This window comes from Bicyclus anynana, chromosome 5 (assembly GCF_947172395.1).
Source record: "Bicyclus anynana chromosome 5, ilBicAnyn1.1, whole genome shotgun sequence".
Lineage (NCBI taxonomy): Eukaryota > Metazoa > Arthropoda > Insecta > Lepidoptera > Nymphalidae > Bicyclus > Bicyclus anynana.
This window is the reverse complement of record NC_069087.1, coordinates 2,722,963-2,744,559: the sequence shown is the minus strand read 5'-3', so window position 1 is coordinate 2,744,559 and position 21,597 is coordinate 2,722,963. Positions and strand designations below refer to the sequence as shown.

The window sequence follows — 21,597 nt, the reverse complement described above, 5'->3', positions numbered from 1 at the left end:
AAACCAACTTTACCGGGCAGTTATCACTGGTAATCACTTAAAATGATAATGTAAGAAAATTAAACAATAATTACGAGACTTTAGTCAGGCCTAAAATCATTTTATCTTGTCACAAACCATAAAAATGCAAGAGAAATCGCGTGCCACCTCTTATACAATAATATCATATTTTCACTTCAAAACAAAACTAAACCATCATGCCTTATATCACAATTTATGTCGAGTTTAATAATTTATCACGGGAAACTGTATACTTATATTGAATAACACAGATTTTTACAGAAATATTACGGCGAACCGCCAGCTGACATATCCTGCGTTGCAAGAAATTCAACATGGCCGACATGACATGACATGACATGACTCGCGCAGTCGCTCAAACCTTCATTCGCACATGACGTTTGACTTTGACCATAAAATAATCAAAATGTGTACTTATAAAAATAAATAAACTTATATTCCCATGTTTTCATTTTTTAATATTTACAAAAACTTTGCTATAAATATTTATGAATTTATATAAGTTTTTTACTGTTCAAAAGATGTGAACTTAAAAATGAGTAAAACTTGAGAACACAGTTCGCGTATTTGAATGAGTACGTGTAACAAAATACGTCTCTTCTCAAATTATTGTACCGTGTCAGTCTATTGTTACGATACATCCTCTTAAAATATTAATATGTAATATTTTGACCATGATCTTGACTCTCAAAGACGATTGCATCAAGCACTTTGTTTATTGCAACTGTGGGAACCAATATCGGGTTATTATCCACCTACCTTCTGTTCTGTTCGGGAGGTAGAACACTCCAATCGACTTCGTACATGGGATATGCCATGATAATAAATTAAATTATGGCACAAACAAAACAATCACCAGAACATGTCACAAGTATGTCGCGATAGTTTACTAGCGCAAACTGTCGTTATCAGTGTTTTATCAGGTGCAGTACTCCTCAAATATCAAGTTATAACGTATCTCTTATCAAAAGTACAATTTATCACTAAAAAAGGACAGCAATACACACACAACGGCACAGTTCGTATGCTTTATTTTCAAACGTCAATACTGTATGTACAAAACAATGGGACGAGTCACAACATTATCTTAATAGGAAAGCTAATTAATATTCATCGTATCGGTATTGCGAAGGTATATTTTATTGTGGATGTCGCAACTCGTTTCGATTCACAAATTGTCGTCATGATTCCGCGGTGGTCGCTCGACGCTGTTCCTCTTTATACAGTCCACCAGCCATCGAATGCCTTCGTCTACGCCATCCCTGAAAAAAAAAATAGATACATTCGTAGATATTATGTTTAACTAGCGGACGCCCGCGACTTCGTCCGCATGGAATTTAGTTTTTCACAAATCCCTCGGGAACCATGGATTTTTCCGGGATATAAAGAAGCCTATGAGTTAAGTAATCCATGCTATAATATATCTCATTACCAAATTTCAGCTAATTTGGTTCAGATCAGTTCATCAAAATCATCACTTTTCGCAAATCTCCGGAAACCATGGATTTTTTCGGGATAAAAGTAGCCTGTGTGTTAATCCAGAGTAAAATCTATTTCCATTGAAAAACGTACGTAAAGAATTATCTGTCAAATCTGGATGACGTCGCTCGAATTCCTAGATTATTATTACTTATTCATAATGAACTTCCGCGAATAAATATAAATGCCTGCTTCTATTCATCAATATATTTTTTTTTTATATATTAGTTGTAAACCGATTGCGAAAGACTGTCGCAAATTGCAAAACTCAAAACTTAAGTTAAACATATATTATGTGGTGTGCCTAAAGGTGAAGATGAACATAAAGATATAAGTAGGTATGTTTACTTTTGGAACTGGTACTCTTTCTTGTTGACCTATAAAATAGGTTACGTCATTTTGTTAATTAATATACATATTTTAATTTCTATCATGTCGCAACATTATAATTGCTAATTATAGAACTAAAACCGGCAGTAGTTAATAAAATCTTAACATTAGTAATGAAGTATAGTTGTCATACTGGAAATAAAGCAGCGTTGGTCACAGTCGATAAATCGATGGGTAACCATTTACTAGTAACTGTCGAGCTCATTAAAACCACCCGGGACCCGACCACCACCGCCTCGCCGCGAGTGGTTATTTTTCATATGGGCATCCACTCACTACATCAACTCCGTACCAATACCATCGCCGGATCGCCTCGCTCGTGAGGTGTCCAAGCGCTGACCGCGAGTGGAGTGATAGCTAGGTGTGACACGTGCACACCTAGGGCCAAACGCTTGTAGGCTACTCGGAAATTCGTTGACAACGCGAGGTGCACTGGTGACGACGCGGCGTTCACCCGTCCACCTGTCCACCTGTCGACTACAAACAACAAGTGGATGCCTACCGACGAGGCGGTGCGGTTCGGGTCCCGGGTAGCTCTAATGAGCTACGACCTTTAAACTCCAAACAATGGTTCTATGGATTTATTTCTTTCAACCCTATGGGTTACGAACTACAGAAAATGGTTAATAAAACTTACATAAGCACACATTAATTTATCTATTGCGATTAGTATTATGGCAACGTTATTATTCACGAAACACGTGTTAAGTATTTTTCCTTTGACTCGCAGATTACAGATCAGACAGAAAACAATCAATGCTAGTTCTAGACCCGTGTCGTTATGAACATATACTGGATTCGATTCCCAGATTCGTTTAATTTAGGTATATTTTATATTACTTAATTTACTAATACACCACAATTTTACTCTAGGATATCCAGAGATAGATAGATAGATAGAATGTAAATCTGGGATATCCAGAGATATCATCGCGGAGTTTTCTGTAGACATTTTCAATGTGTACAATACTTAGTACATTATTTTGATCTCGGTAGGGTTCAGCTTGCGTTTGCAATGTAAGCGGAAAAAATGTAATTATTTACGACATCACATTAGATACATCAAAAACAACAGTATTTCTCCACCATTTAATGGATGATAACATACACATAAACCTTCCACTTCAATCACTCTATATATAAAAAAACCGCATCAAAATCCGTTGCGTAGTTTTAAAGATTTAAGCATACCTAGGGATAGATGGACAGAGAAATCGACTTTGTTTTATACTATGTAGTGATAAAATGTAGTGTATTAATATAATTACCCAGTTAAGGCGGACGTGGCCATAAGCATAATGTCTCTTGCACCTATCAAGTGCGCGTTTTGGTTGAAGATGGGCTTCACGGTGTGGACGCCCATGCAGTCGGGAATGTCTTGTTTGTTGGCCAGCACCAGCAGGGGCACGCCGGAGAGATGCTCCGACGCTATCATCCTGTCTACAACAGAGAGAACTGGTAACTATTTTTAAGAGCCAGTCCAGAACAAAGAGCATTGATAACTGATATCTATTTTTTTTTATTAATTACAGGTTAGCCCTTGACTACAATCTCACCTAATGGTAAGTGATGATATGATGCAATCTAAGATGAAAGCAGGCTAACTTGTTAGGAGGAGGATGAAAATCCATACCCCTTTCGGTTTCTGCACGACATCACACCAGAATGCTAAATCGCTTGGCGGTACGTCTTTGTCGGTAGGGTGGTAACTTATCTATGTATATATAAGGGCCTGTCTAGAAAAGAGAAGTGATAACTATACTCTATTTATATGTAAGGATCTATCTAGAACAGAGAAGTGATAACTATGCTCTACCTATATGTAAGGGCCAGCCTAGAACAGAGAAGTGATACCTATCCTCTATCTATATGTAAGGGCCAGTCTAGAACAGAGAAGTGATAACTAGCCTCTATCTATATGTAAGAGCCAGTCTAGAACAGAGAAGTGATAACTATCCTCTATCTATATGTAAGGGCCTGTCTAGAACAAAGAAGTGATAACTATCCTCTATCTAAATGTAAGGGCCTGTCTAGAACAGAGGGAACTGGTAACTATCCTCTATCTATATGTAAGGGCCTGTCTAGAACAGAGGGAACTGGTAACTATCTTTAAAGGCCTGTCTAGAACAGAGAAGTGATAAAATGGATATATTTCAATAATAGAAAAGTCTTTCATTGAAATTAATACAAAATTGTTAACTTGATATATCAACAAAAATACCAAATTGGATTGCCTACACAAGCATGCTTTATGAGAATGAATTACGGTAAAAAATAATCTATGAACATACCAAAAGTCTCCTTTGACTCTGACACTCTGTCTCTATCTGAAGAGTCTACAATATAAATAACAGCATGGCATTCTGCATAATACTGAAATTAAAAAAAAAAAAAATATCTAATAAAATCTTTATAATTGTTTCACTCTGTGTGACATTCTGTTTTTGACAAATCCCACAGGAACCATGATTTTTTCTGAAATAAAGGTACCATTTATATCTATACAATATTATGAATTTCATACAAATTGGTTCAATGGTTTAGTCGTAAAAGGTAACAGACAGTCAGACTTACTTTTGTATTTATAATATTAAGGAATAAGAATGTATGTATAGGGATCCTCCTTGTATCGTATTCATCATTACTGAGGTTTGAGAACCCTAACACAAGCTTGCTTTGTAACAATGTGACACCATGTGGCTCGGCTTATCGCAACTGTGCGGGGCCTCGTGTAACTTGGTGTTGAGAGTGGAGTCAGATTTGGTCTGACTAACGCATCAGGCTATGTCCCTAAGGTCTATTCTAAAAATTTACTATAATTTTCTTCCAATTGTGAAGCATTATTGATACATATACTGCCATGGTTATTTTTGCCACCAAGCTTCATTGCTTGGACAGAACAATGTTTTAACACTCCAGATGGAAAGCCATGGTTACTGGCATATTTACAGGCACACAGAGTGGACTATGGGCAGGGGCGTGCACTTCATACATGCTACACTGTTCTGCCTACCCTGAGAATTCATTACAAACCTGTATTTGACAGTACAATTTGCATTTATCTGCCTACTCTTAGTACTTTGTGCATGGCAATGACTATGGGTTACTAGGACTAGGATGTGTTTCTCATATGCCCTGTATAATGATGCACTTTCATTGTTGATGGTTTTGAAAATACTGTCAAGTGGGCCATCTGCATGGTCTGTCAATACCATAAAAAACTTACTTTATCCCATAATGATTGTAATTCTTGCTGTCCTCCTAGGTCCCAAAAGTTTAGTCTAACTCCATCTACATCTATTTTACCTATATTTAACCCTACTGTGGTTGTTATTCTACTAGGGTTCATTGCTTTATACTTTTTGGTGTATTTTGTTTTTGTAGCCTCCAGATATGTCTGCAACAAATCATTATTATTACCACAGGTTAATATAAGTGTTCAAAATTGTTCTCCCTCTTTTAATGATAAAAAGAAACAAAGCAAGAGAGCTTAGACTCAGTTTAAGGTGCTATTAGGAATTGTTGAGACATAATCACAAGTTCTTTGCTACTTTGTTACAAAGTTTGATGCAATCACTGCAAGAAACAGTAACAGCATGTATGTATAACTAAAGTAGAACACAATTGCTATTTTAAAAAATAACTAAAGTACTGGATACAAACTTTTAATGCCATTTTTATAAACAGAGAGAGAACAACTTTGCGCTCCAGCTTAGACTACATTTGTTTTGTTGGTGACTGCAAAATCACACTCAGATGTTCGTATGTTAATCGAGGCCAAGAGATCACAGGTAGTTACCGTTTTCCCCGCATTGTCGAGTCCTAATATCAACACAAAGTATTCATCTTTTTGAATAACATATTTATAAAAGCCGTGGAGTAAAGTATACATCGTTATACATTTTAATGAAGCTTGCTTGAAGTAAAGTTAAAAGATGTAACTTAAAGTAATGTAAACAAAAAAATGTTAAATTCTCATTTAAATAAATAAAATCAAAATACAACACGTCGGAGCTCGGAGCAAAAAAAATTGACAATTGGCATTGACAGTGACACTGACATTTACGTTTTTTTCTAATGAGTAATTATTTCCTGCATAAAATCAAAAATTGAATTGAATTATTTCCTGTAGGGTTAAAGCAAAGGTATTACACAGTACAATGTTTTCAATATTACACCATAGACCTCATTTACACTCTCGCGCGAATGGCGAGACGAGTCACGAGGCGAAGTACTTCGCGACTGTTTGCCCTGTTCAGACTGCCTCCAGCCTCAGACAGATCATAAATTATAGGCACTGCCCCAGTACAGGTTATCCTCTGCCAAAATATAAAGAAATTAAATGATCACGATCAAACGTCTTCATACAAACTGTATCTATCTAATCGATGTTTCATTGTGTAATGTTATTACACGCATGTATTACAATTTATTTATAGTTGTATGTTGTCAAAGAATTTAGCACAAAACGTATTAGACTTTACTCCGCGCCCTTGGAGAACGAATCTTACAAGAATGCCCTGTTTGCGCTGCTACTGCCTCCAGCCTCAGACCAATTACCTTTTAAAGGACCTGCCTCAGTAGAGGTTACCCTCTGTCAAAAATAGTTATGATCACTAGCGAACGTCCACGAATTCAGTTTTTCACTGATTTGACAAATCCCGTGGGAACCATGGGATTTAATTTCCGGGGTGAAAAGTAGCTTATGTGTTATGTTATGTGTAATCTAGGATATTAACTATCTTCGTTTAAAATTTCAGGAAAATCGTTTCAATAGTTGTGGCGTTAAAGAGTAACAAACATCCATACTGTATGTTCTTTACTGTATGTTAATGTATGTTCTTTATAGAAACAAAAACTACTCGACGGATTTTAACGAAACTTGGTACAATTATTCTTCATACTCCTGGGCAGGTTACAGTATACTTTTCATCACGCTAAAATCAATAGGAGCAGAGCAGTGAAGAGAAATGTTGAGGAAACGGGAGAAGTTACTCCATTTTTGAAGCTTCCGTCGCCGTCGCGTGGTAGGGTAGGGGTAGAGTAAGGGTAGGGTAGGGTTAGGGTAGTTGTAGGGTAAGGATAGGAAAGGGGTAGGGTAGGGTAGAGGTAGCGGTGGTAGTAGTAGGGTTTCACGCGGACGAAGTCGCGGGCGTCTGCTAGTTACAAATAAGCCGCATTGTTCTTTGCACGGCTCTACCATAATCATTTTTGTTCCTATGCATTTCTCTATTGCAATCTGAAATATTTTCTTGTTTCGTTCTTTTTAGACCCCTTTTTACATAGTCGGGTTACAATTTTTAAACTTTATTTTTTATTAAGTGAAATTTTCAACAAAATAATGATAGTGAGTCCTTTTTTTATTCTAAGTGCTCAATGTTAATAGGTCCATGATAATCACTATACCTAAGTTTTAATTACGTTTGTTATTTACCATAGATGATAATTTACTCTTTGCCATAGAAAGCATAGATCATAGTAGCTCTAATATAATATTGTCAAAGGTATTTAGGATAAATATTATTAAAATATCAAAAAAAATGCCTCCAAAAGCGAAAAAGTCTTCCACCACGAGTGTGAAAATTATTGAAAATAACTATTTACCCAGTCCAGTTAGTTTGTCTTTAATATTAAAGGGAGATGGATTGGGTCCTGGAGATTGGATATTTTTGACCGTGTTTAACGGAAATGTTATTTTTGAAACTAAATGGAATAAAAATCTGAATCTACAATGTGACAGTCTTCCTGTTGATTTAAAACAACCGCACTATCAAAGTTTAATAGCTGATAAACCTTTGGTTTTCATTATCCGTTCTGTCGGTGGAAAAGGAACGAAAGACGCTGACCCTCTTCTCAATGCCGATAATTGTGCTGGGGCAACTTTCGATTTATTCCCATTGGTTTTAGGCGAAAGAGAAATATATCTTGAAGTGCATTTAATTAATATCGTTACAGGCATGCCCACAGGATGCGCTGTAGAAGTTTCTGCTAAAACTGATGAAAACATACAAAACGACAAAATCCCTTTAATTATTACTATGATATCTGGACATTGTTTTCCTATAACGAGAGGAGGGACAGCTTACATAAGTGCAATAGGATTAAATGACATACATGATCCACAAGCAGCAAAATTTGGCATGTCTTTAAGTACTTCAAATGCCGCAAAGATTGTATGGGCATCAGCATGTAATGGTGGTTTAGCAGCCAATACTGCATTTGATGTTCCGTGTGAAGATAAATTTCTGGCCGATGATCTAGAGCTTATGGTAACTGATACTTGTACATCAGTTTATTGGAACTCTATGACACGTGTGCTCGTTGACTCTACCAGCTTACGAGAGAGACTACCACTTCCATTTCTTGTCGAAATTGCAGGAGTTCCTAAAGTTGGAAAAATTGATGTAAGAGGTCGATATATGGCTTTAGTAGATGCAGGCGTACTTTTGGAACCTGGACAGTTTGGTGTAACAACCTGCGCTAGACTTCTATTTTATAATGAATCAAACTTGCCAGAAGGCACTGGAGCTTTATTAGAATTACCTCCAGCTAGTGCCAAAACGGTTAGTGCCAGAGATGCTACGTTTGTGACTGATGAGTCCGGTCATGCTGCCTATATTGTAATGAGATTTGACTTGTTTGATCCGCTAAACGTTAAACTTAAAATATCATCGCTTTTTGAAGTGTTGGGTTTCCCAACTCCTGAAGGTTTTGTTGCGCCTATAAATGAGTTATATGTGGATACAGCTCCTGATGATACCCCCATTGACATTAGACGCATAAGAAAAGAGGGTGGGGCTGTTGCTGTGCATAAAGAGCTAAGTACCTTATCCTGTAGAGGAAAAGTACAAATGAATCAAAGTACTAAGAGAACAGCAGCAAATCGTCTACTTACAAGAATGCGGCATCTGGTAAGACAATTTCCGCCAGGGGAGTGTTCGAATATTGAATGGCAAGATACGGTGACTGCACAACACGCGGCTAGCAGGCGCGCGGTCACGGCTTCGTTCGCGCCACAACCGCCTCCTCTACGTACCTCGTCGCGCATTGCAGCCGTGAGAAGCCGTATGGCCGGAGATTCAAGAATAGCAGATGAGCATTTAAAAAATAATTTAATAGCTGCTGCAAATCATCCAAGGGTTTTGTTTTCAAAAGCCCTTCGATATTTGGAAGTGAAAAACAATTCTGAAGCTCGTTCTTATCTATTACAAGCGTTAAGTGCGCAAACTAGAAACAGATACTTGTTATGGGCATTTGGGGGATCAGAGTTTGATAAAGAAGAATCTTACGAGATCGCAGTTGCAGCTTTCCGTATAGCAGTTAAAGGCGATACTTCAGACGGCACTACCGGAGCAGTCGGTTGGGCGGCTTTGCATGCTTTACATCATTACAATCAGAACATTTACGCAGCTTTTGTAACTGCTCGGAAGATGCGAAAGGCATACGAGCTACCCAGAGAATGGGTAAAGTTCTTACAACGATGGGTTGAGATAAGCGGTGAAGAGGAAATCTTTTGGTTGCCTGCCACGATAAATTTCAAGTACCCTCTGTTGGTCGCAGCAGCATTTTTTCTTTGCTTGAGATGTTACAAATGCAGCGAGAGACTTCTTCAATGTGTTGAGGAGGGCTGTGCGACCCGAGGTGCCCGTTATTGTTCCAAAAACGAAGTCACCGTTGATATATTCTATATACGCGCTTCATCGCTGGTACTACAAGGAGAATTAGATAAAGCTTTACAACTTACTGAGCAAGGTATAAGGCAATATGGACCATGTGCAATGATGTCACAACTGCGTGCAGTTTGCTTGACATACCTTCGGGATTGGGATAGTGTTTGTGACAGTGCGTTTTTGGTAACTGAACGAGCAGGAGCTGAAAACTGCCCGTGGTTACTATTGCGAGCAGCCTTAGGTGTGATGAAAAGTGATCTGGATGCGGCAATGCAGCGTGCTGCACGTGCACATAAGGTTGCGCCATCGCCTTACTCGGCTTTACTTATCAGTCGTATATATGCTAGAAAGGGAGAACAAAAGTTAGCTGAGAGATGGGCAGCTGCAGCAGTAAAGACAGAATCATTGTTAGCTGATGGGTGGGCCTTTTTAGCAATACTGGCAATGATGGATCGTAATGTTGATAGAGCAAGGGCCATGTTGCGTACAGCGAAACAAGCTGGTCCGCTAAGTGCTGATATTGAAGAAGAACTCAGGAAAATGATGAAAATTGTCCCTATTGAAACGTTGCCCGGTGCATTGGTAAAAGATTTATGTCTGTGTGATTATTATTAAATTTATATCATTATGTTTTATTCAGTAGTCTACACTATATGATAAAAACATCCAAAAATATTTGCGATTTCTATTTTTATTGTAAAATAGCGGACGCCCGCGACTTCGTCGACGAAACTCGATGTAAACTTTCAACTGCCCCTACCCTACCCCTGTCCTACCTCCACTGTACCCCTACCCTACTTCTGATTTGTAGAGCATTGCAGTGTATAGATTACTGGCACATATCTCAGGATTACAGGCATAACACAGGTCTCTAAACAATAGTCTTCAACATATTTTGAACGATTGGCCTCCCACTCCAACCAACTAGTGGTTGAGGCTTGCAACTACACCCCCGATGCTATCGCCAATTGTAGATATAGATCCGAAAAAACATCCTTTACGATCCTGATGATGACATGGTAGCTCGTAAGCTGTTTTAGCGTACGAGATAAAGCTAATATGCTTAACATTTTTTCCCTAATTTGGGGAATTACGCTTAGGATTGTGGTGTTGTGGAAATAATGAAGAAAAATATTAGTTTAAACAAAATAATTATAGGTAGGTACAAGCAGTATTCCTTTCTGATATAAATATACACGTACTTATAGGTATTTACAAGGAGGATAAACACAACAAATGATTTATTTTCGGGAAGGAAAATTGATATTGATATTCCCATACGTTATAATTATGTACTTTTCGAAGTTTCTGAAGGACAATTTAGCAGGCGGCTTACTGTAGTTCTGGCGAATACAACGTAATAGAAAATTATAAATTAATGGTTGTGGGAGATAATAAGTGATTTTTGCCCTATTTTAATATTTAGTTTAGTTTTAAATTATGGGCTTGCAGTGTGGAGATCAATGTATAAAATATGTGCTTTTCATTTTCAACTTGCTGATCGTGGTAAGCTTAGAGTTTTGTAAAATTAATTATTTCTTCTTCAGAAACTAAAGCTTTTTACGGTAGGTATTTATTTCAAAATGTTTGGTTCTTCAGACATATTTCTCTATTATATACATATACAGAAATATATTATATATACATATAATTTACAATACTTTTTCATCTCACTTGCTCGGAAAAGTTATTTTCGCTCAGCCAGTTCTTTATCTGTCAGTCAGTCAGTTCTAATCTTCAGTTAGATGAAAAGTTTTGTTTTGCGCACGGCAACATTACCATTCGTGCCCTTGAATACCTCGCGACGCTCAGGATTATTTTTTAAAACACGACAGAAGCGAGGGTCTTTAATTTTTAAATCCTTCGCTATCCCGGCATTTATTATGCACACTTGCTTTAAAAATCAATATTGCTGCCTAGCATAACAATTATGTACAATTACTACATAATTAATTATGTAGTAATTGTTACTACATAATTAATTATGTAGTAATTAGTAATTGATTACTACATAATTAATTATGTAGTATATATGTAGTATAATACTTAACTTAACGTTAAGTTAAGTTACTTAACTAAACTTAACTTAAGTTAGGGCATTTTCACGATTCAACTTTTACAAGAAATTTTAGAGGTGTAAGTAGGTATTTACCTCTACGTAGGTATACACCACGGCCATCATAAAATTCGTTTGTTTCTATCACGTTTTCTATACTTAAGTTAAGAATAGGTAGGTACAATATTATAATAACTATAAAAGCTTTAAATTGCAATATCAGTATTGTAAGTAATGTGCCGAAAACCAGTTGCTATTTACTTAATACAAAACTATCCAACAAAATTTGCCTTTTTTGTTAGAAATTCGGAATTCTAAAAACCCTGAGGATAATACTTAATCATGTGGCGGCATTTTAATTAAAATATTAAAGCGTTGATCAAAAAACTGCCATTAAACTTGTTTTTAACTACTAACTACCAGTTTCTTCATCGCAAGTAACAGTCAAAGTAACGTCATAAATCAAAAGTGACGGTCTTATTCACTGAAAAATAAAGTCTTTATTACTACTTACTACTTCTACTGTTACTTTAGCTTTACATGAAGAAACTGGCTGTAAGTTTATTAAACAAAAAAATGGAAGTTTTAGCTGGTAGGTTGAGCTCAGCTACTAAGATCATAATATATGTATAGAAGCAATAAAGCCAGCTTAGTTTCAAACAACAAAGTTATTTCGGTGACGGGAAGTTCACAGGTAAAGCCGGTTTAAAAGCAAAATTATAACGAGGGTTTTGCAATTTTTTTCTATACTAATATTATAAAGAGGAAAACTTTGTTTGTATGTTTGTTTGATTGATTGTAATGAATAGGCTCAAAAACTACTGGACCGATTTTAAAAATTCTTTCACCATTCGAAAGCTACATTATCCACAAGTAACATAGGCTAAATTTTATTTTGAAAAAAAATAGGGTTCCGTAAGATATTTGGGTTTTTCGGACACAGTGTAAATAATCAACCAGAAAAGTAGAGTAGGGGTAGGTACGGTAGAGTAGGGGTAGGATAGGGGTAGTTGAAAGTTTACATCGAGTTTCACGCGGACGAAGTCGCGGGCGTCGGCTAGTATTAGATACAATGTTACCCCTTCTTTGTTACAGATGATCAGTGTGGTGTTATTAGTCGTAGCCGCAGCATCGTTTTTCCAATGGTCCATAATCACGTACCAACTGGGGCCATTTTTAGTGATCTTTCCTCCATCTGTACAGAAATGGATCCCGTGGGTTGTCCTCGTGATCGGCGGATGCATGTTCATGATCTCGTTCCTGGGCTGTTGCGGAGCTATCGCTGAGAACCACTGTATGGTTCTAATGGTAAATAAATTGTAACTGGTAGAATGAGAAATTCTGCAAAAAAAGTATTAAAAGGATTTTTTTTGCAAAAGTTCTCATCAATTTCAATTCAATACCATAGGCGTAGCTTACAAAAAAGCCTGTTTTTCGGGAGCATCTTATTATTATTATTATTATTATCTCTAAGCTTGAGTATCCTCCTGTTGGAGAAGCAGGCTCTTTTTAGTGTGAGCAATTTCTTAAAATGCACACAACTGAAAAGTTGGAGGTGCAAGCCCCGGACCGGATTCGAACCCACACCTTCCGGAGTCGGAGGCAGAGGTCATATCCACTGGGCTATCACGGTGAAGGAAAACATCGTGAGCAAACCTGCATACCAGATAATTTTCTTAATAGGGATGATGACAGTTTTTTAAATTGTACATAAATTAAGAGTACGCTAATAGTAAAGCAATTTTGTAAAAGTAACAGGGTATCTGCGATCATTACTTTCGGAGCTACAGGGATCTAAAGGGTCAGATTTGCGGCGCTGCCGCGGATCCCTGAAAAACGCCCCATACAAAATGGTACGCACTTATGACGTCGTAGGCAATTAATAATCGTTAGATTTGTATGGGCGTTTAAACAAAATTACTTATATCTTTGTTATTTCTGCGTTTATGTTTATAGTTCATATATTAAAAAATGTCACATTTAATGTAAGGAAGCTAAAACTGTATGAATTTTCATCTAATTACGATAAAATATTTTTAGTAGATTTTGAAATTTTATAATCTTATTTATTTTGCAAATATCCAGTCAATCTTTGCTTTTTATGTACAAATTAGTTAACATTGACCTTATTTACCCGAATGTATCATAAAAATCAATATATTAAAACCTAGTCATCATCCCCATTCTCTGCGTGTGTGACGTCTGCCAATCCGCATTGGGCCAGCGTAGTGGACTATTGGCCTAACCCCTCTCATCTTGAGTGGAGCTCAGCAGTGAGCCGAATATGGGTTGATAATGATGATGATGATGATTCGCAATCTACCCCATAAACTGAATACCACGCGAGCGAAGTCGTGGGCGTCCGCTAGTAATGTATAAATACACCCAGGCACTGGAAAACACCCATGTTCATCACACAAATATTTTTCAGTTGTGGGAATCGAACCCACGGCCGTGGATGCAGAAAGCCCACTAATCACTACCCACTGCACCACGCGATCTGATTTTCTTTTTTATTATGCCAATTTGCTTATTTTTTTTTTTATTCTCTAAAACTAGCCCTTGAATACAATCGCCTGATGGTAATCGAAGCGGGCTAACTTGTTGGGAGGAGAATGAAAATCCACACCCCTTTTAGTTTCTACACATCGTATAGGAACGCTAAATCGCTTGGCGATACGTCCTTGGTGGGGTGGTAACTAGCCACGGCCGAAGCCTCCCACCAGCCTGGATCAGACCAGCCGAGGATCGAACTCAGGACCTCCTTCTTATAAATCAACCGCGCATACCACGGAGGCCGTCAAAATTTTAATATATTTCAATTTTGATTTCAGTACTCGGTGATTTTAATTGTGTGCGTAATCTTGGAGGTGACAGTGGGAGTAGTGGCTTACACGCAGAGGCATATCGTATACGATAAAGTAGACGAATACTCTTCGATGATTGGAAGTTATATGAATAACATCCCTAACCACGATAGCATTGCCACCTTGGCTAAATATGGACATATATTCGAAAACAATCGCACGTACACACCACAAGCTGAGGAGCTATTGAGAAAACTCTCTCTCGAACGATTGGAACCCAGCCAGTTGCATATGGTGAATCTGTTGGAAAAGTTGCAGACTGAGGTAACTTTAATAATGGGGATGATGACTAGGTTTGAATATATTGATTTTTATAATACATTTGGGTAAATAAGGTCAATGTTAACTAATTTATACATAAAAAGCAAAGATTATCTGGATATTTGCAAAATAAATAAGATTATAAAATTTCATAATCTATTAAAAATCTTTTATCGTAATTAGATAAAAGTTCATACAATTTTAGCTTCCTTACATTAAATGTGACATTTTTTAATATATGAACTATAAAGATAAATGCACAAATAACAAAGATATTGGTTATTTTATATTTCGACGTCATTAGTTCGTGCCATTTTGTATGGGGCGTTTTTCAGGGGTCCGCGGCAGCGTCGCAAATCTGACCCTTTAAATCCCTGTAGCTCCGAAAGTAATGATCGCAGATACCCTGTTACTTTTACAAAATTGCTTTACTACTAGCATACTCTTAATTTATATACAATTTAAAAAACAGTCATCATCCATATTGTCATTTGTGGAATTAGTGAAGCAACCTTATAATATTGTTATATTTTCATATTTAAATATCATTTTCATCATTGACAACCCATATTCGGCTCACTAATGAGCACGAGTCTCCTCTCAGAATGAGAAGGGTTAGGCCTCAGTTCACCACGCTGGTCAAATATAGATTGGCAGACATTAAACATGCAGAGATTAAAAAAAAATCAGGTATGCAGGTTTCCTCGTGATGTTTTTCCTTTACCGTTTGAGACACGTGGTATTTAATTTCTTATATTCGAACCCACACCCTCCGAAATTGGAGGCATAGGTCATATCCACTGTGCTATCACGACTCGTTATTCAAATATGCATGTAAATAATTCCAGAAAAATATTACTATCATAAAATTACTAGTTTGCAATTGCGCGCCATCCTACATAGCAGCACGGTTGGTAAAAGTTCCAAATGTGGGATGGCGAACTTTGGGTAATAAGGCCTTTAGTAGGCATTGTCGCAAACACTCTGAGCTGTCTGCGTTCTGTAAACTACTCCTATCACTAGAAAAAACAAAGAGGTTATATAATCTGCTTTCTATAAACTACTAGCGGACGCCCGCGACTTCGTCCGCGAGAAACTCGATGTAAACTATCAACTACCCCTACCCTACGTTGAAATTTTTCCCTGAATTTTCTTTCCTATAAACCTCACGGAGCCCGAGACCTTTCCAACGAATGCAAAACCGTGGAAATCGGTTCGTGCGTTCTGGAGTTATAGCGTCAGGAAGGAAAACCCGACTCATTTTTATATAATAGATCACAAAAAAAAAAAACAAAGAGGTTTTATAAAAAAAAATGTTTCAGTTCCAATGCTGCGGTGTTCACGGCGCTGAAGATTATGTTGGTAGAAGTGTAATAAAAAACTTGCCCAACAGTTGTTGCTCTGTTGACACTGAAATATGTCGCCAAGAGAACTCAAATATGGGCTGCTGGACCAAAATCGAGGAGTCTAAAGGCACTTTCATAGGCATTGGGATTGGCTTCGTTTGCATAGAGGTAAGTAAGGAGTTACGTACGTTAAAAGGTACACGGATCCTCTTATTAACTTATACCTAATAGGATCATTAAATCATGGTAAAATGCAGTCTTATAAAACAAGAATATAAAGGAAACAGAAAATAATCATCATGATTAACATCTTATTTTAATTCCTGTCTAACTCTTCCAGCCAGGACCATCTTATATGATAGGAGATATGAAGCTGAGACACAGTACACTGCTTCAATGCAGATTGGTGGGCTTGTTGATAAAATATTTGACTCTTTAACAATCAGTATTGATAGAACGTTGTGATAATAATGATCGAGACCAACTTATTTTGATCCTGGTTTTTCGGGTTCCGTAGTTCACAAGATCCCTGAAGTTTTTATTACTTCACTAGCGGACGCCCACGTGAAAGTCGATGTCAGCTTTCAACCGCTATTTCACCCTATTTCATCATTTTACAAAAATATAACTCAATTTGGACGATTTATATAAAAAACTTTAACGCCTTTTTAACCTTTTTGGGTAGAATTCTTAAAAACAATGAATTACATTATTTTTAGTATTTTTGTGGTTGTACAAATACCAATTTTTAAATATTACTTGAAAAACGAGCGACTTTCCATACAAACTTTCAGCACCAATTTCACTTTTTTCTAATTTTTTTCGCATTAAAATGTATCCTATAACCTTATTCGGTTTTTTGTTATTGTTTTAAATGGAGCCAAGATTCATTTGAATTCATTCAGTAATTTCAGTGTGATGTAGACAGACAAAAAATAAAAAAAAATATTATATAGAACCTATCGATCTAGTAGACAGACAAAAGAATAGACTAGCCGTTCTGGAGATGACTTTGATTTATTTAGGTTTTAAGTATACCTAATATTTTTATTTTCATACTAGCTGACGCCGCGTGGTTTCACCCGCGTGGTTCCCGTTCCCATAAGAATACGGGGATAATAGCCTATAGCCTTCCTCGATAAAAGTGCTATCTAACATTGAAATAATTTTTCAAATCGAACAAGTACTTCCTGAGATTAGCGCGATCAATCAAACAAACAAACTTTTCAGCTTTATAATATTATATAGTATAGATGTATCTACTATTTTAATGAAAATTATTTGTTTAAATTTTCAGATCACCACCGCTATACTTGGACTATTTCTTGTCAACTCTATAAAAAACATAAAGAATAATTATTAAAGAAAACAGTTAGTGCTTATAGCGATTCAACTAGAAATTTTAAGTATAAAAATAAAATTAAAAGGTTTCATTGCCAATATTTTTACTATTTTTAACCCCCGACGTTAAAAGAGGGTTGTTATAAGTTTGACGTGTCTGTCTGTCTTCTGTTTGAACACCATAGCTCCCGAACGGATAAAGCGATTTAAATTTAGTTTTTTTTTTATGAAAAGTGGCCTAAGTTCGTTTTTTTTTTTTTTTTTTATGTATGTCCAGCGATAATTCCGTCAATTATGGACCGATTTTGAAAATTCTTTTTTTGTTTTGAAGGGATTACTTCCAGGGTGGTCCCATTTTTTTCATGTCAGGATCTGATGATGGCATTCTGGAGAAATTGAGGGGAACTTTCGAAAGTTGTAGAGACGGCTAGTGCGTTTGTTAGTGTTTTCATAAGGTATTTTAAGCCACTACAACTTTATGAAGGTTTGGAGTTGGTCTGATGATGGAGCCGAAACACAGACGATGGAACTCGTCAAGGATTTACAGCAGTCACCTTTTGTTTGGGCTTGATTAATTTGTATTGATGAGTACTTTCCACCTATATGAGTTGTGACTGTATTAAGGGTCTGGTGATGAAGACGAGGGACAATGAAGAGAACTCCTCGACGGTTCACAGTAGCTACCTTGTGTTTGGACTTGATAAATTTGTATTGATGAGAACTTTCCACCTAGATGGATTGTGACTGTATTAAGGGTCTGATGATGAAGACGAGGGACAGTGAAGAGAACTCCTCGACGGTTCACAGTAGCTACCTTGTGTTTGGACTTGATAAATTTGTATTGATGAGAACTTTCTACCTAGATGGATTGTGACTGTATTAAGGGTCTGGTGATGAAGACGAGGGACAGTGAAGAGAACTCCTCGACGGTTCACAGTAGCTACCTTGTGTTTGGACTTGATAAATTTGTATTGATGAGAACTTTCCACCTAGATGGATTGTGACTGTATTAAGGGTCTGATGATGAAGACGAGGGACAGTGAAGAGAACTCCTCGACGGTTCACAGTAGCTACCTTGTGTTTGGACTTGATAAATTTGTATTGATGAGAACTTTCCACCTAGATGGAATGTGACTGTATTAAGGGTCTGGCGATGAAGACGAAGCACAGTGAAGAGAGCTCCTCGGCGGCTCACAGTAGCTACCTTGTGCTTGGACTTGATAATTTTGTATTGATAAGAACTTTCCACTTAGATAGGTTTTTTTTTTTTTTTTTTTTCCATCCAGGAGGGGAAATCCTCATGGACACCCTAAAGGGTAGTGCCGGATAGGTTGACTTAGATAGGTTGTGACTGTACACACGCAGTAGGTATGCTAACACTAAAAATAAAAAAATAAAAATTTTAATAAAAAAAATTCAACCGACTTCCAACTTAAAAAATAACTTTAACTAAAAAGAAAAAAAAAACATCCTACCTATGTGCTACCTTCTGATCAGTTTGAAGGCGGTGCCAAGCCAGTGTCGTGTTTTAATTAAAGCTGTTTCTGAAAGAACCACATAAATTTTGTAGTTTAAACGTGTTTAATTAAAACATCACTGGCTTGGCACCGCCTTCAAACTGATCAGAAGGTAGCACATAGGTAGGATGTTATTTTTTTCTTTTTAGTTAAAGTTATTTTTTAAGTTGGAAGTCGGTTGATTTTTTTTCATTAATTGACGTTAGATTAGGGAGATAATTATTATAATCCATTTATATTTTGTTCTGTATAAAATATTTAATTACAACCAGTCGTCATTTCTAATTTAATAATTTTTATTTAGAAAATGTAGGTAATTGTGATTTGTGACTCTTTTTATTATTATAAATACCTATCGTATTTAAAGGTGCTAGTTTCTATTGTAGAAGCATACGAAACCGACACAACAGTCAGAATGTTAATTGCTTAAACGTTGGGTTAAACGTCTTCAATTGTAGGATACAGTAATTAAATGATCTCGCTTGGAACTGTTTCTTTTCCTTTATTTTATACCTACCTTTTCCTATATATATATACTAGGTGACGCCGCGCGGTTTTACCCGCGTTGTGCCCGTTCCCGTAGGAATACGGGGATAATATACAGCCTATAACCTTCCTCGATAAATGGGCTATCTAACACTGAAAGATTTTTTTCAAATCGGACCAGTACTTCCTGAGATTAGCGCGTTCAATCAAACAAACAAACAAACTCTTCAGCTTTATAATATTAGTTATACATACTATACTTAAAACTTTTTGCTTACTTCATTGAGCTACCTGACCTATGATGTAACTTAGTAGCTAGCTACCTACTTTTTTTAAAACGTATTACGTATGTATTAAAAAATGATATATGTTCTAGAGGTAGAGACGCTCGCGAAATTTTTCCACAAATTTTGCGGGAACTTTGGATTTTTCTGCGATATCTATCTCCATTCCAAATTCCAGCTAAATCTATTCAGTACTTTTTGCGTGAAGCAGAAATCATCCATACAAATTATCGCAATTATAACATTAGTAGGAATTATTTTTCATTTATTCAAGCCGGTTTGAAAGCATAGATGAAAAAGTGGAATTAAAAAAGAAGTAAGTAATTTTTTCCTCGTTTTTGCGCAAGTAATTTATTCAAATCAAAAATATATTTTATTGGCTTTAAGTAATATGAATTGTTTTATTTATTCTGATACCTTTGATTATATATATCAAAGTGTGATACTTAATAAAAAAGAATCACTCGTCAATCGATAATCACAACATGTGGGGGTACTAATGGGGTCCCAAGGTGCTGGAATGGCAGCCCCGCACTACAGTGGTGGTAGATCCCCAACCAGGTGATCTGACGACATCAAGCGAGTCGCAGGGATTCGCTGGATGCAGGTGGCTCAGTATCGTGATATTTGGAAGTCTCTACAAAAGGCCTATGTCCTGCAGTGGACGTCCATCGGCTGATATGATGACTAGCACTAGCGCATCAAAACTGAAGCAGACAAATGTGCATAAATTTAGTCACTTATTAATAAACATTAACATTGGAGCTGATTTCGAGATTCAGTTAAATATTCATAGTTAGTTAGTTATTTACAATAATTACTCGTATACTTATAGGTAGGTATTACCACCATCTACCTATCTATAGCCGATATTTGTTCTTGAATAAATCTACTATTTGTACTCGTAGTACGGTAAGATTATTTCACAAAGAACTCTACGATCAGTGTCAAAAGATCAGAAAAGATAAAGCTCGGTAGCGGGGCGTAAGCAAAAATAGAAGTGTCATTAGCTATTAATACATCTTCGGGCCAGTACTAATGGGAGAGCTTCTGTCGCCTGAAATCTAGGTTACGTTGCGACATGCAACACCTAGCACCTACCTACAAACCGTCAGTACATAACCTACTTGTGTGTTATCTGCTATCGCGTAGATAGTAACTGATACACTGCACATATCGAATCGGATAAAAACATTCATTTCCTAAGAACTATGACTGTTTTGGGTTGATAGTTAATTTTGTGTTGACTTTTTAAGAATTTGGCAAAGACCATCGGTTACAGTTAAATGTTATCGGCTTGTTATTGGTGTGTGGTAGCGCCTCGCTCGTGAGTAAAGCGACGTATTCATTTGCAAACAAATGTTTCAGAAACAAAAGAAAAATACTTATTATAAATATTAAACGTATTGGTATAGAGATACCTTTTATCTCTTTAGGCATCATTCATCCCCATATGTTGTTCCCTCTCCAGTGATGAAGTGAAGTTATCAAGTTGTTATTAATACTCTTGAAAATTGGCAGCAATATTAGTTATTTATCCATAAAGCTTTCAGTTAACTGAGTGTTTTGTGTAATTTATCTACTTTACATGCGCAATAATAAAAAAACAAACCAATGCTTTTAACTTACCTACCAATTTATCAAGGTATAACATATTACAATATGTATTTGAATTATTGTTGTCTGTGATTTCAAAATAGGTAACTGGATTTTCTCAAGTACTTTAGTTGTTTACATGGCACTAAACTTTTGGCCGTCTGTCTGTTTGAATGAGTTAGTCTCTGGAACCGATTTAATGGGACTTTAACTGGAAGATAGAGGAGGTTACCGAGCAAACATTTCGGCTAGTTTTTATCCCGAAAAATCCTTAGTTTCCGCG

The 21,597-nt window shown here is 36.7% G+C and overlaps 4 protein-coding genes across 5 annotated transcripts in view; 2 read left to right on the top strand and 2 right to left on the bottom strand.

Annotated features, from left to right (window-relative positions):
- Nucleotides 1-983, bottom strand: part of LOC112053898 (AP-1 complex subunit gamma-1) — a 41,960-nt gene extending 40,977 nt beyond the window's left edge. Inside the window, exon 1 of the mRNA XM_052881624.1 lies at nucleotides 781-983. Within this exon, the coding sequence (XP_052737584.1) occupies nucleotides 781-839 (59 nt within the window). The 5' untranslated portion in view covers nucleotides 840-983. The remainder of the gene's footprint in view (nucleotides 1-780) is intronic.
- Nucleotides 984-1,035: 52 nt separating this feature from the next.
- LOC112053899 (ADP-ribosylation factor-related protein 1) lies at nucleotides 1,036-5,926 on the bottom strand. Of its 2 annotated transcripts, none has more exons than XM_024093505.2 (5): nucleotides 5,690-5,926; nucleotides 5,117-5,287; nucleotides 4,182-4,263; nucleotides 3,159-3,330; nucleotides 1,036-1,283 (listed from the first exon to the last, which is right to left on the bottom strand). In XM_024093505.2, the coding sequence occupies exons 1-5, from the start codon at nucleotides 5,780-5,782 to the stop codon at nucleotides 1,190-1,192; spliced, it is 612 nt and encodes a 203-aa protein (XP_023949273.1). In that variant the 5' UTR covers nucleotides 5,783-5,926; the 3' UTR covers nucleotides 1,036-1,189. The 2 variants fall into 2 exon arrangements, with proteins under 2 accessions (XP_023949273.1, XP_023949274.2); XM_024093506.2 differs by lacking the exon at nucleotides 5,690-5,926 and adding an exon at nucleotides 5,554-5,662.
- A 1,504-nt stretch (nucleotides 5,927-7,430) lies between these two features.
- On the top strand, nucleotides 7,431-10,197 carry LOC112053902 (uncharacterized). Its single transcript, XM_024093509.2, has one exon. It carries the CDS (start codon nucleotides 7,431-7,433, stop codon nucleotides 10,173-10,175), a length of 2,745 nt encoding a protein of 914 aa, XP_023949277.2. The 3' UTR covers nucleotides 10,176-10,197.
- A 664-nt stretch (nucleotides 10,198-10,861) lies between these two features.
- LOC112053900 (23 kDa integral membrane protein-like) lies at nucleotides 10,862-19,436 on the top strand. Its single transcript, XM_052881733.1, has 5 exons — nucleotides 10,862-11,066; nucleotides 12,712-12,924; nucleotides 14,451-14,747; nucleotides 16,067-16,258; nucleotides 17,388-19,436. Exons 1-5 carry the CDS (start codon nucleotides 11,001-11,003, stop codon nucleotides 17,451-17,453), a joined length of 834 nt encoding a protein of 277 aa, XP_052737693.1. The 5' UTR covers nucleotides 10,862-11,000; the 3' UTR covers nucleotides 17,454-19,436.
- Nucleotides 19,437-21,597: the final 2,161 nt, after the last annotated feature.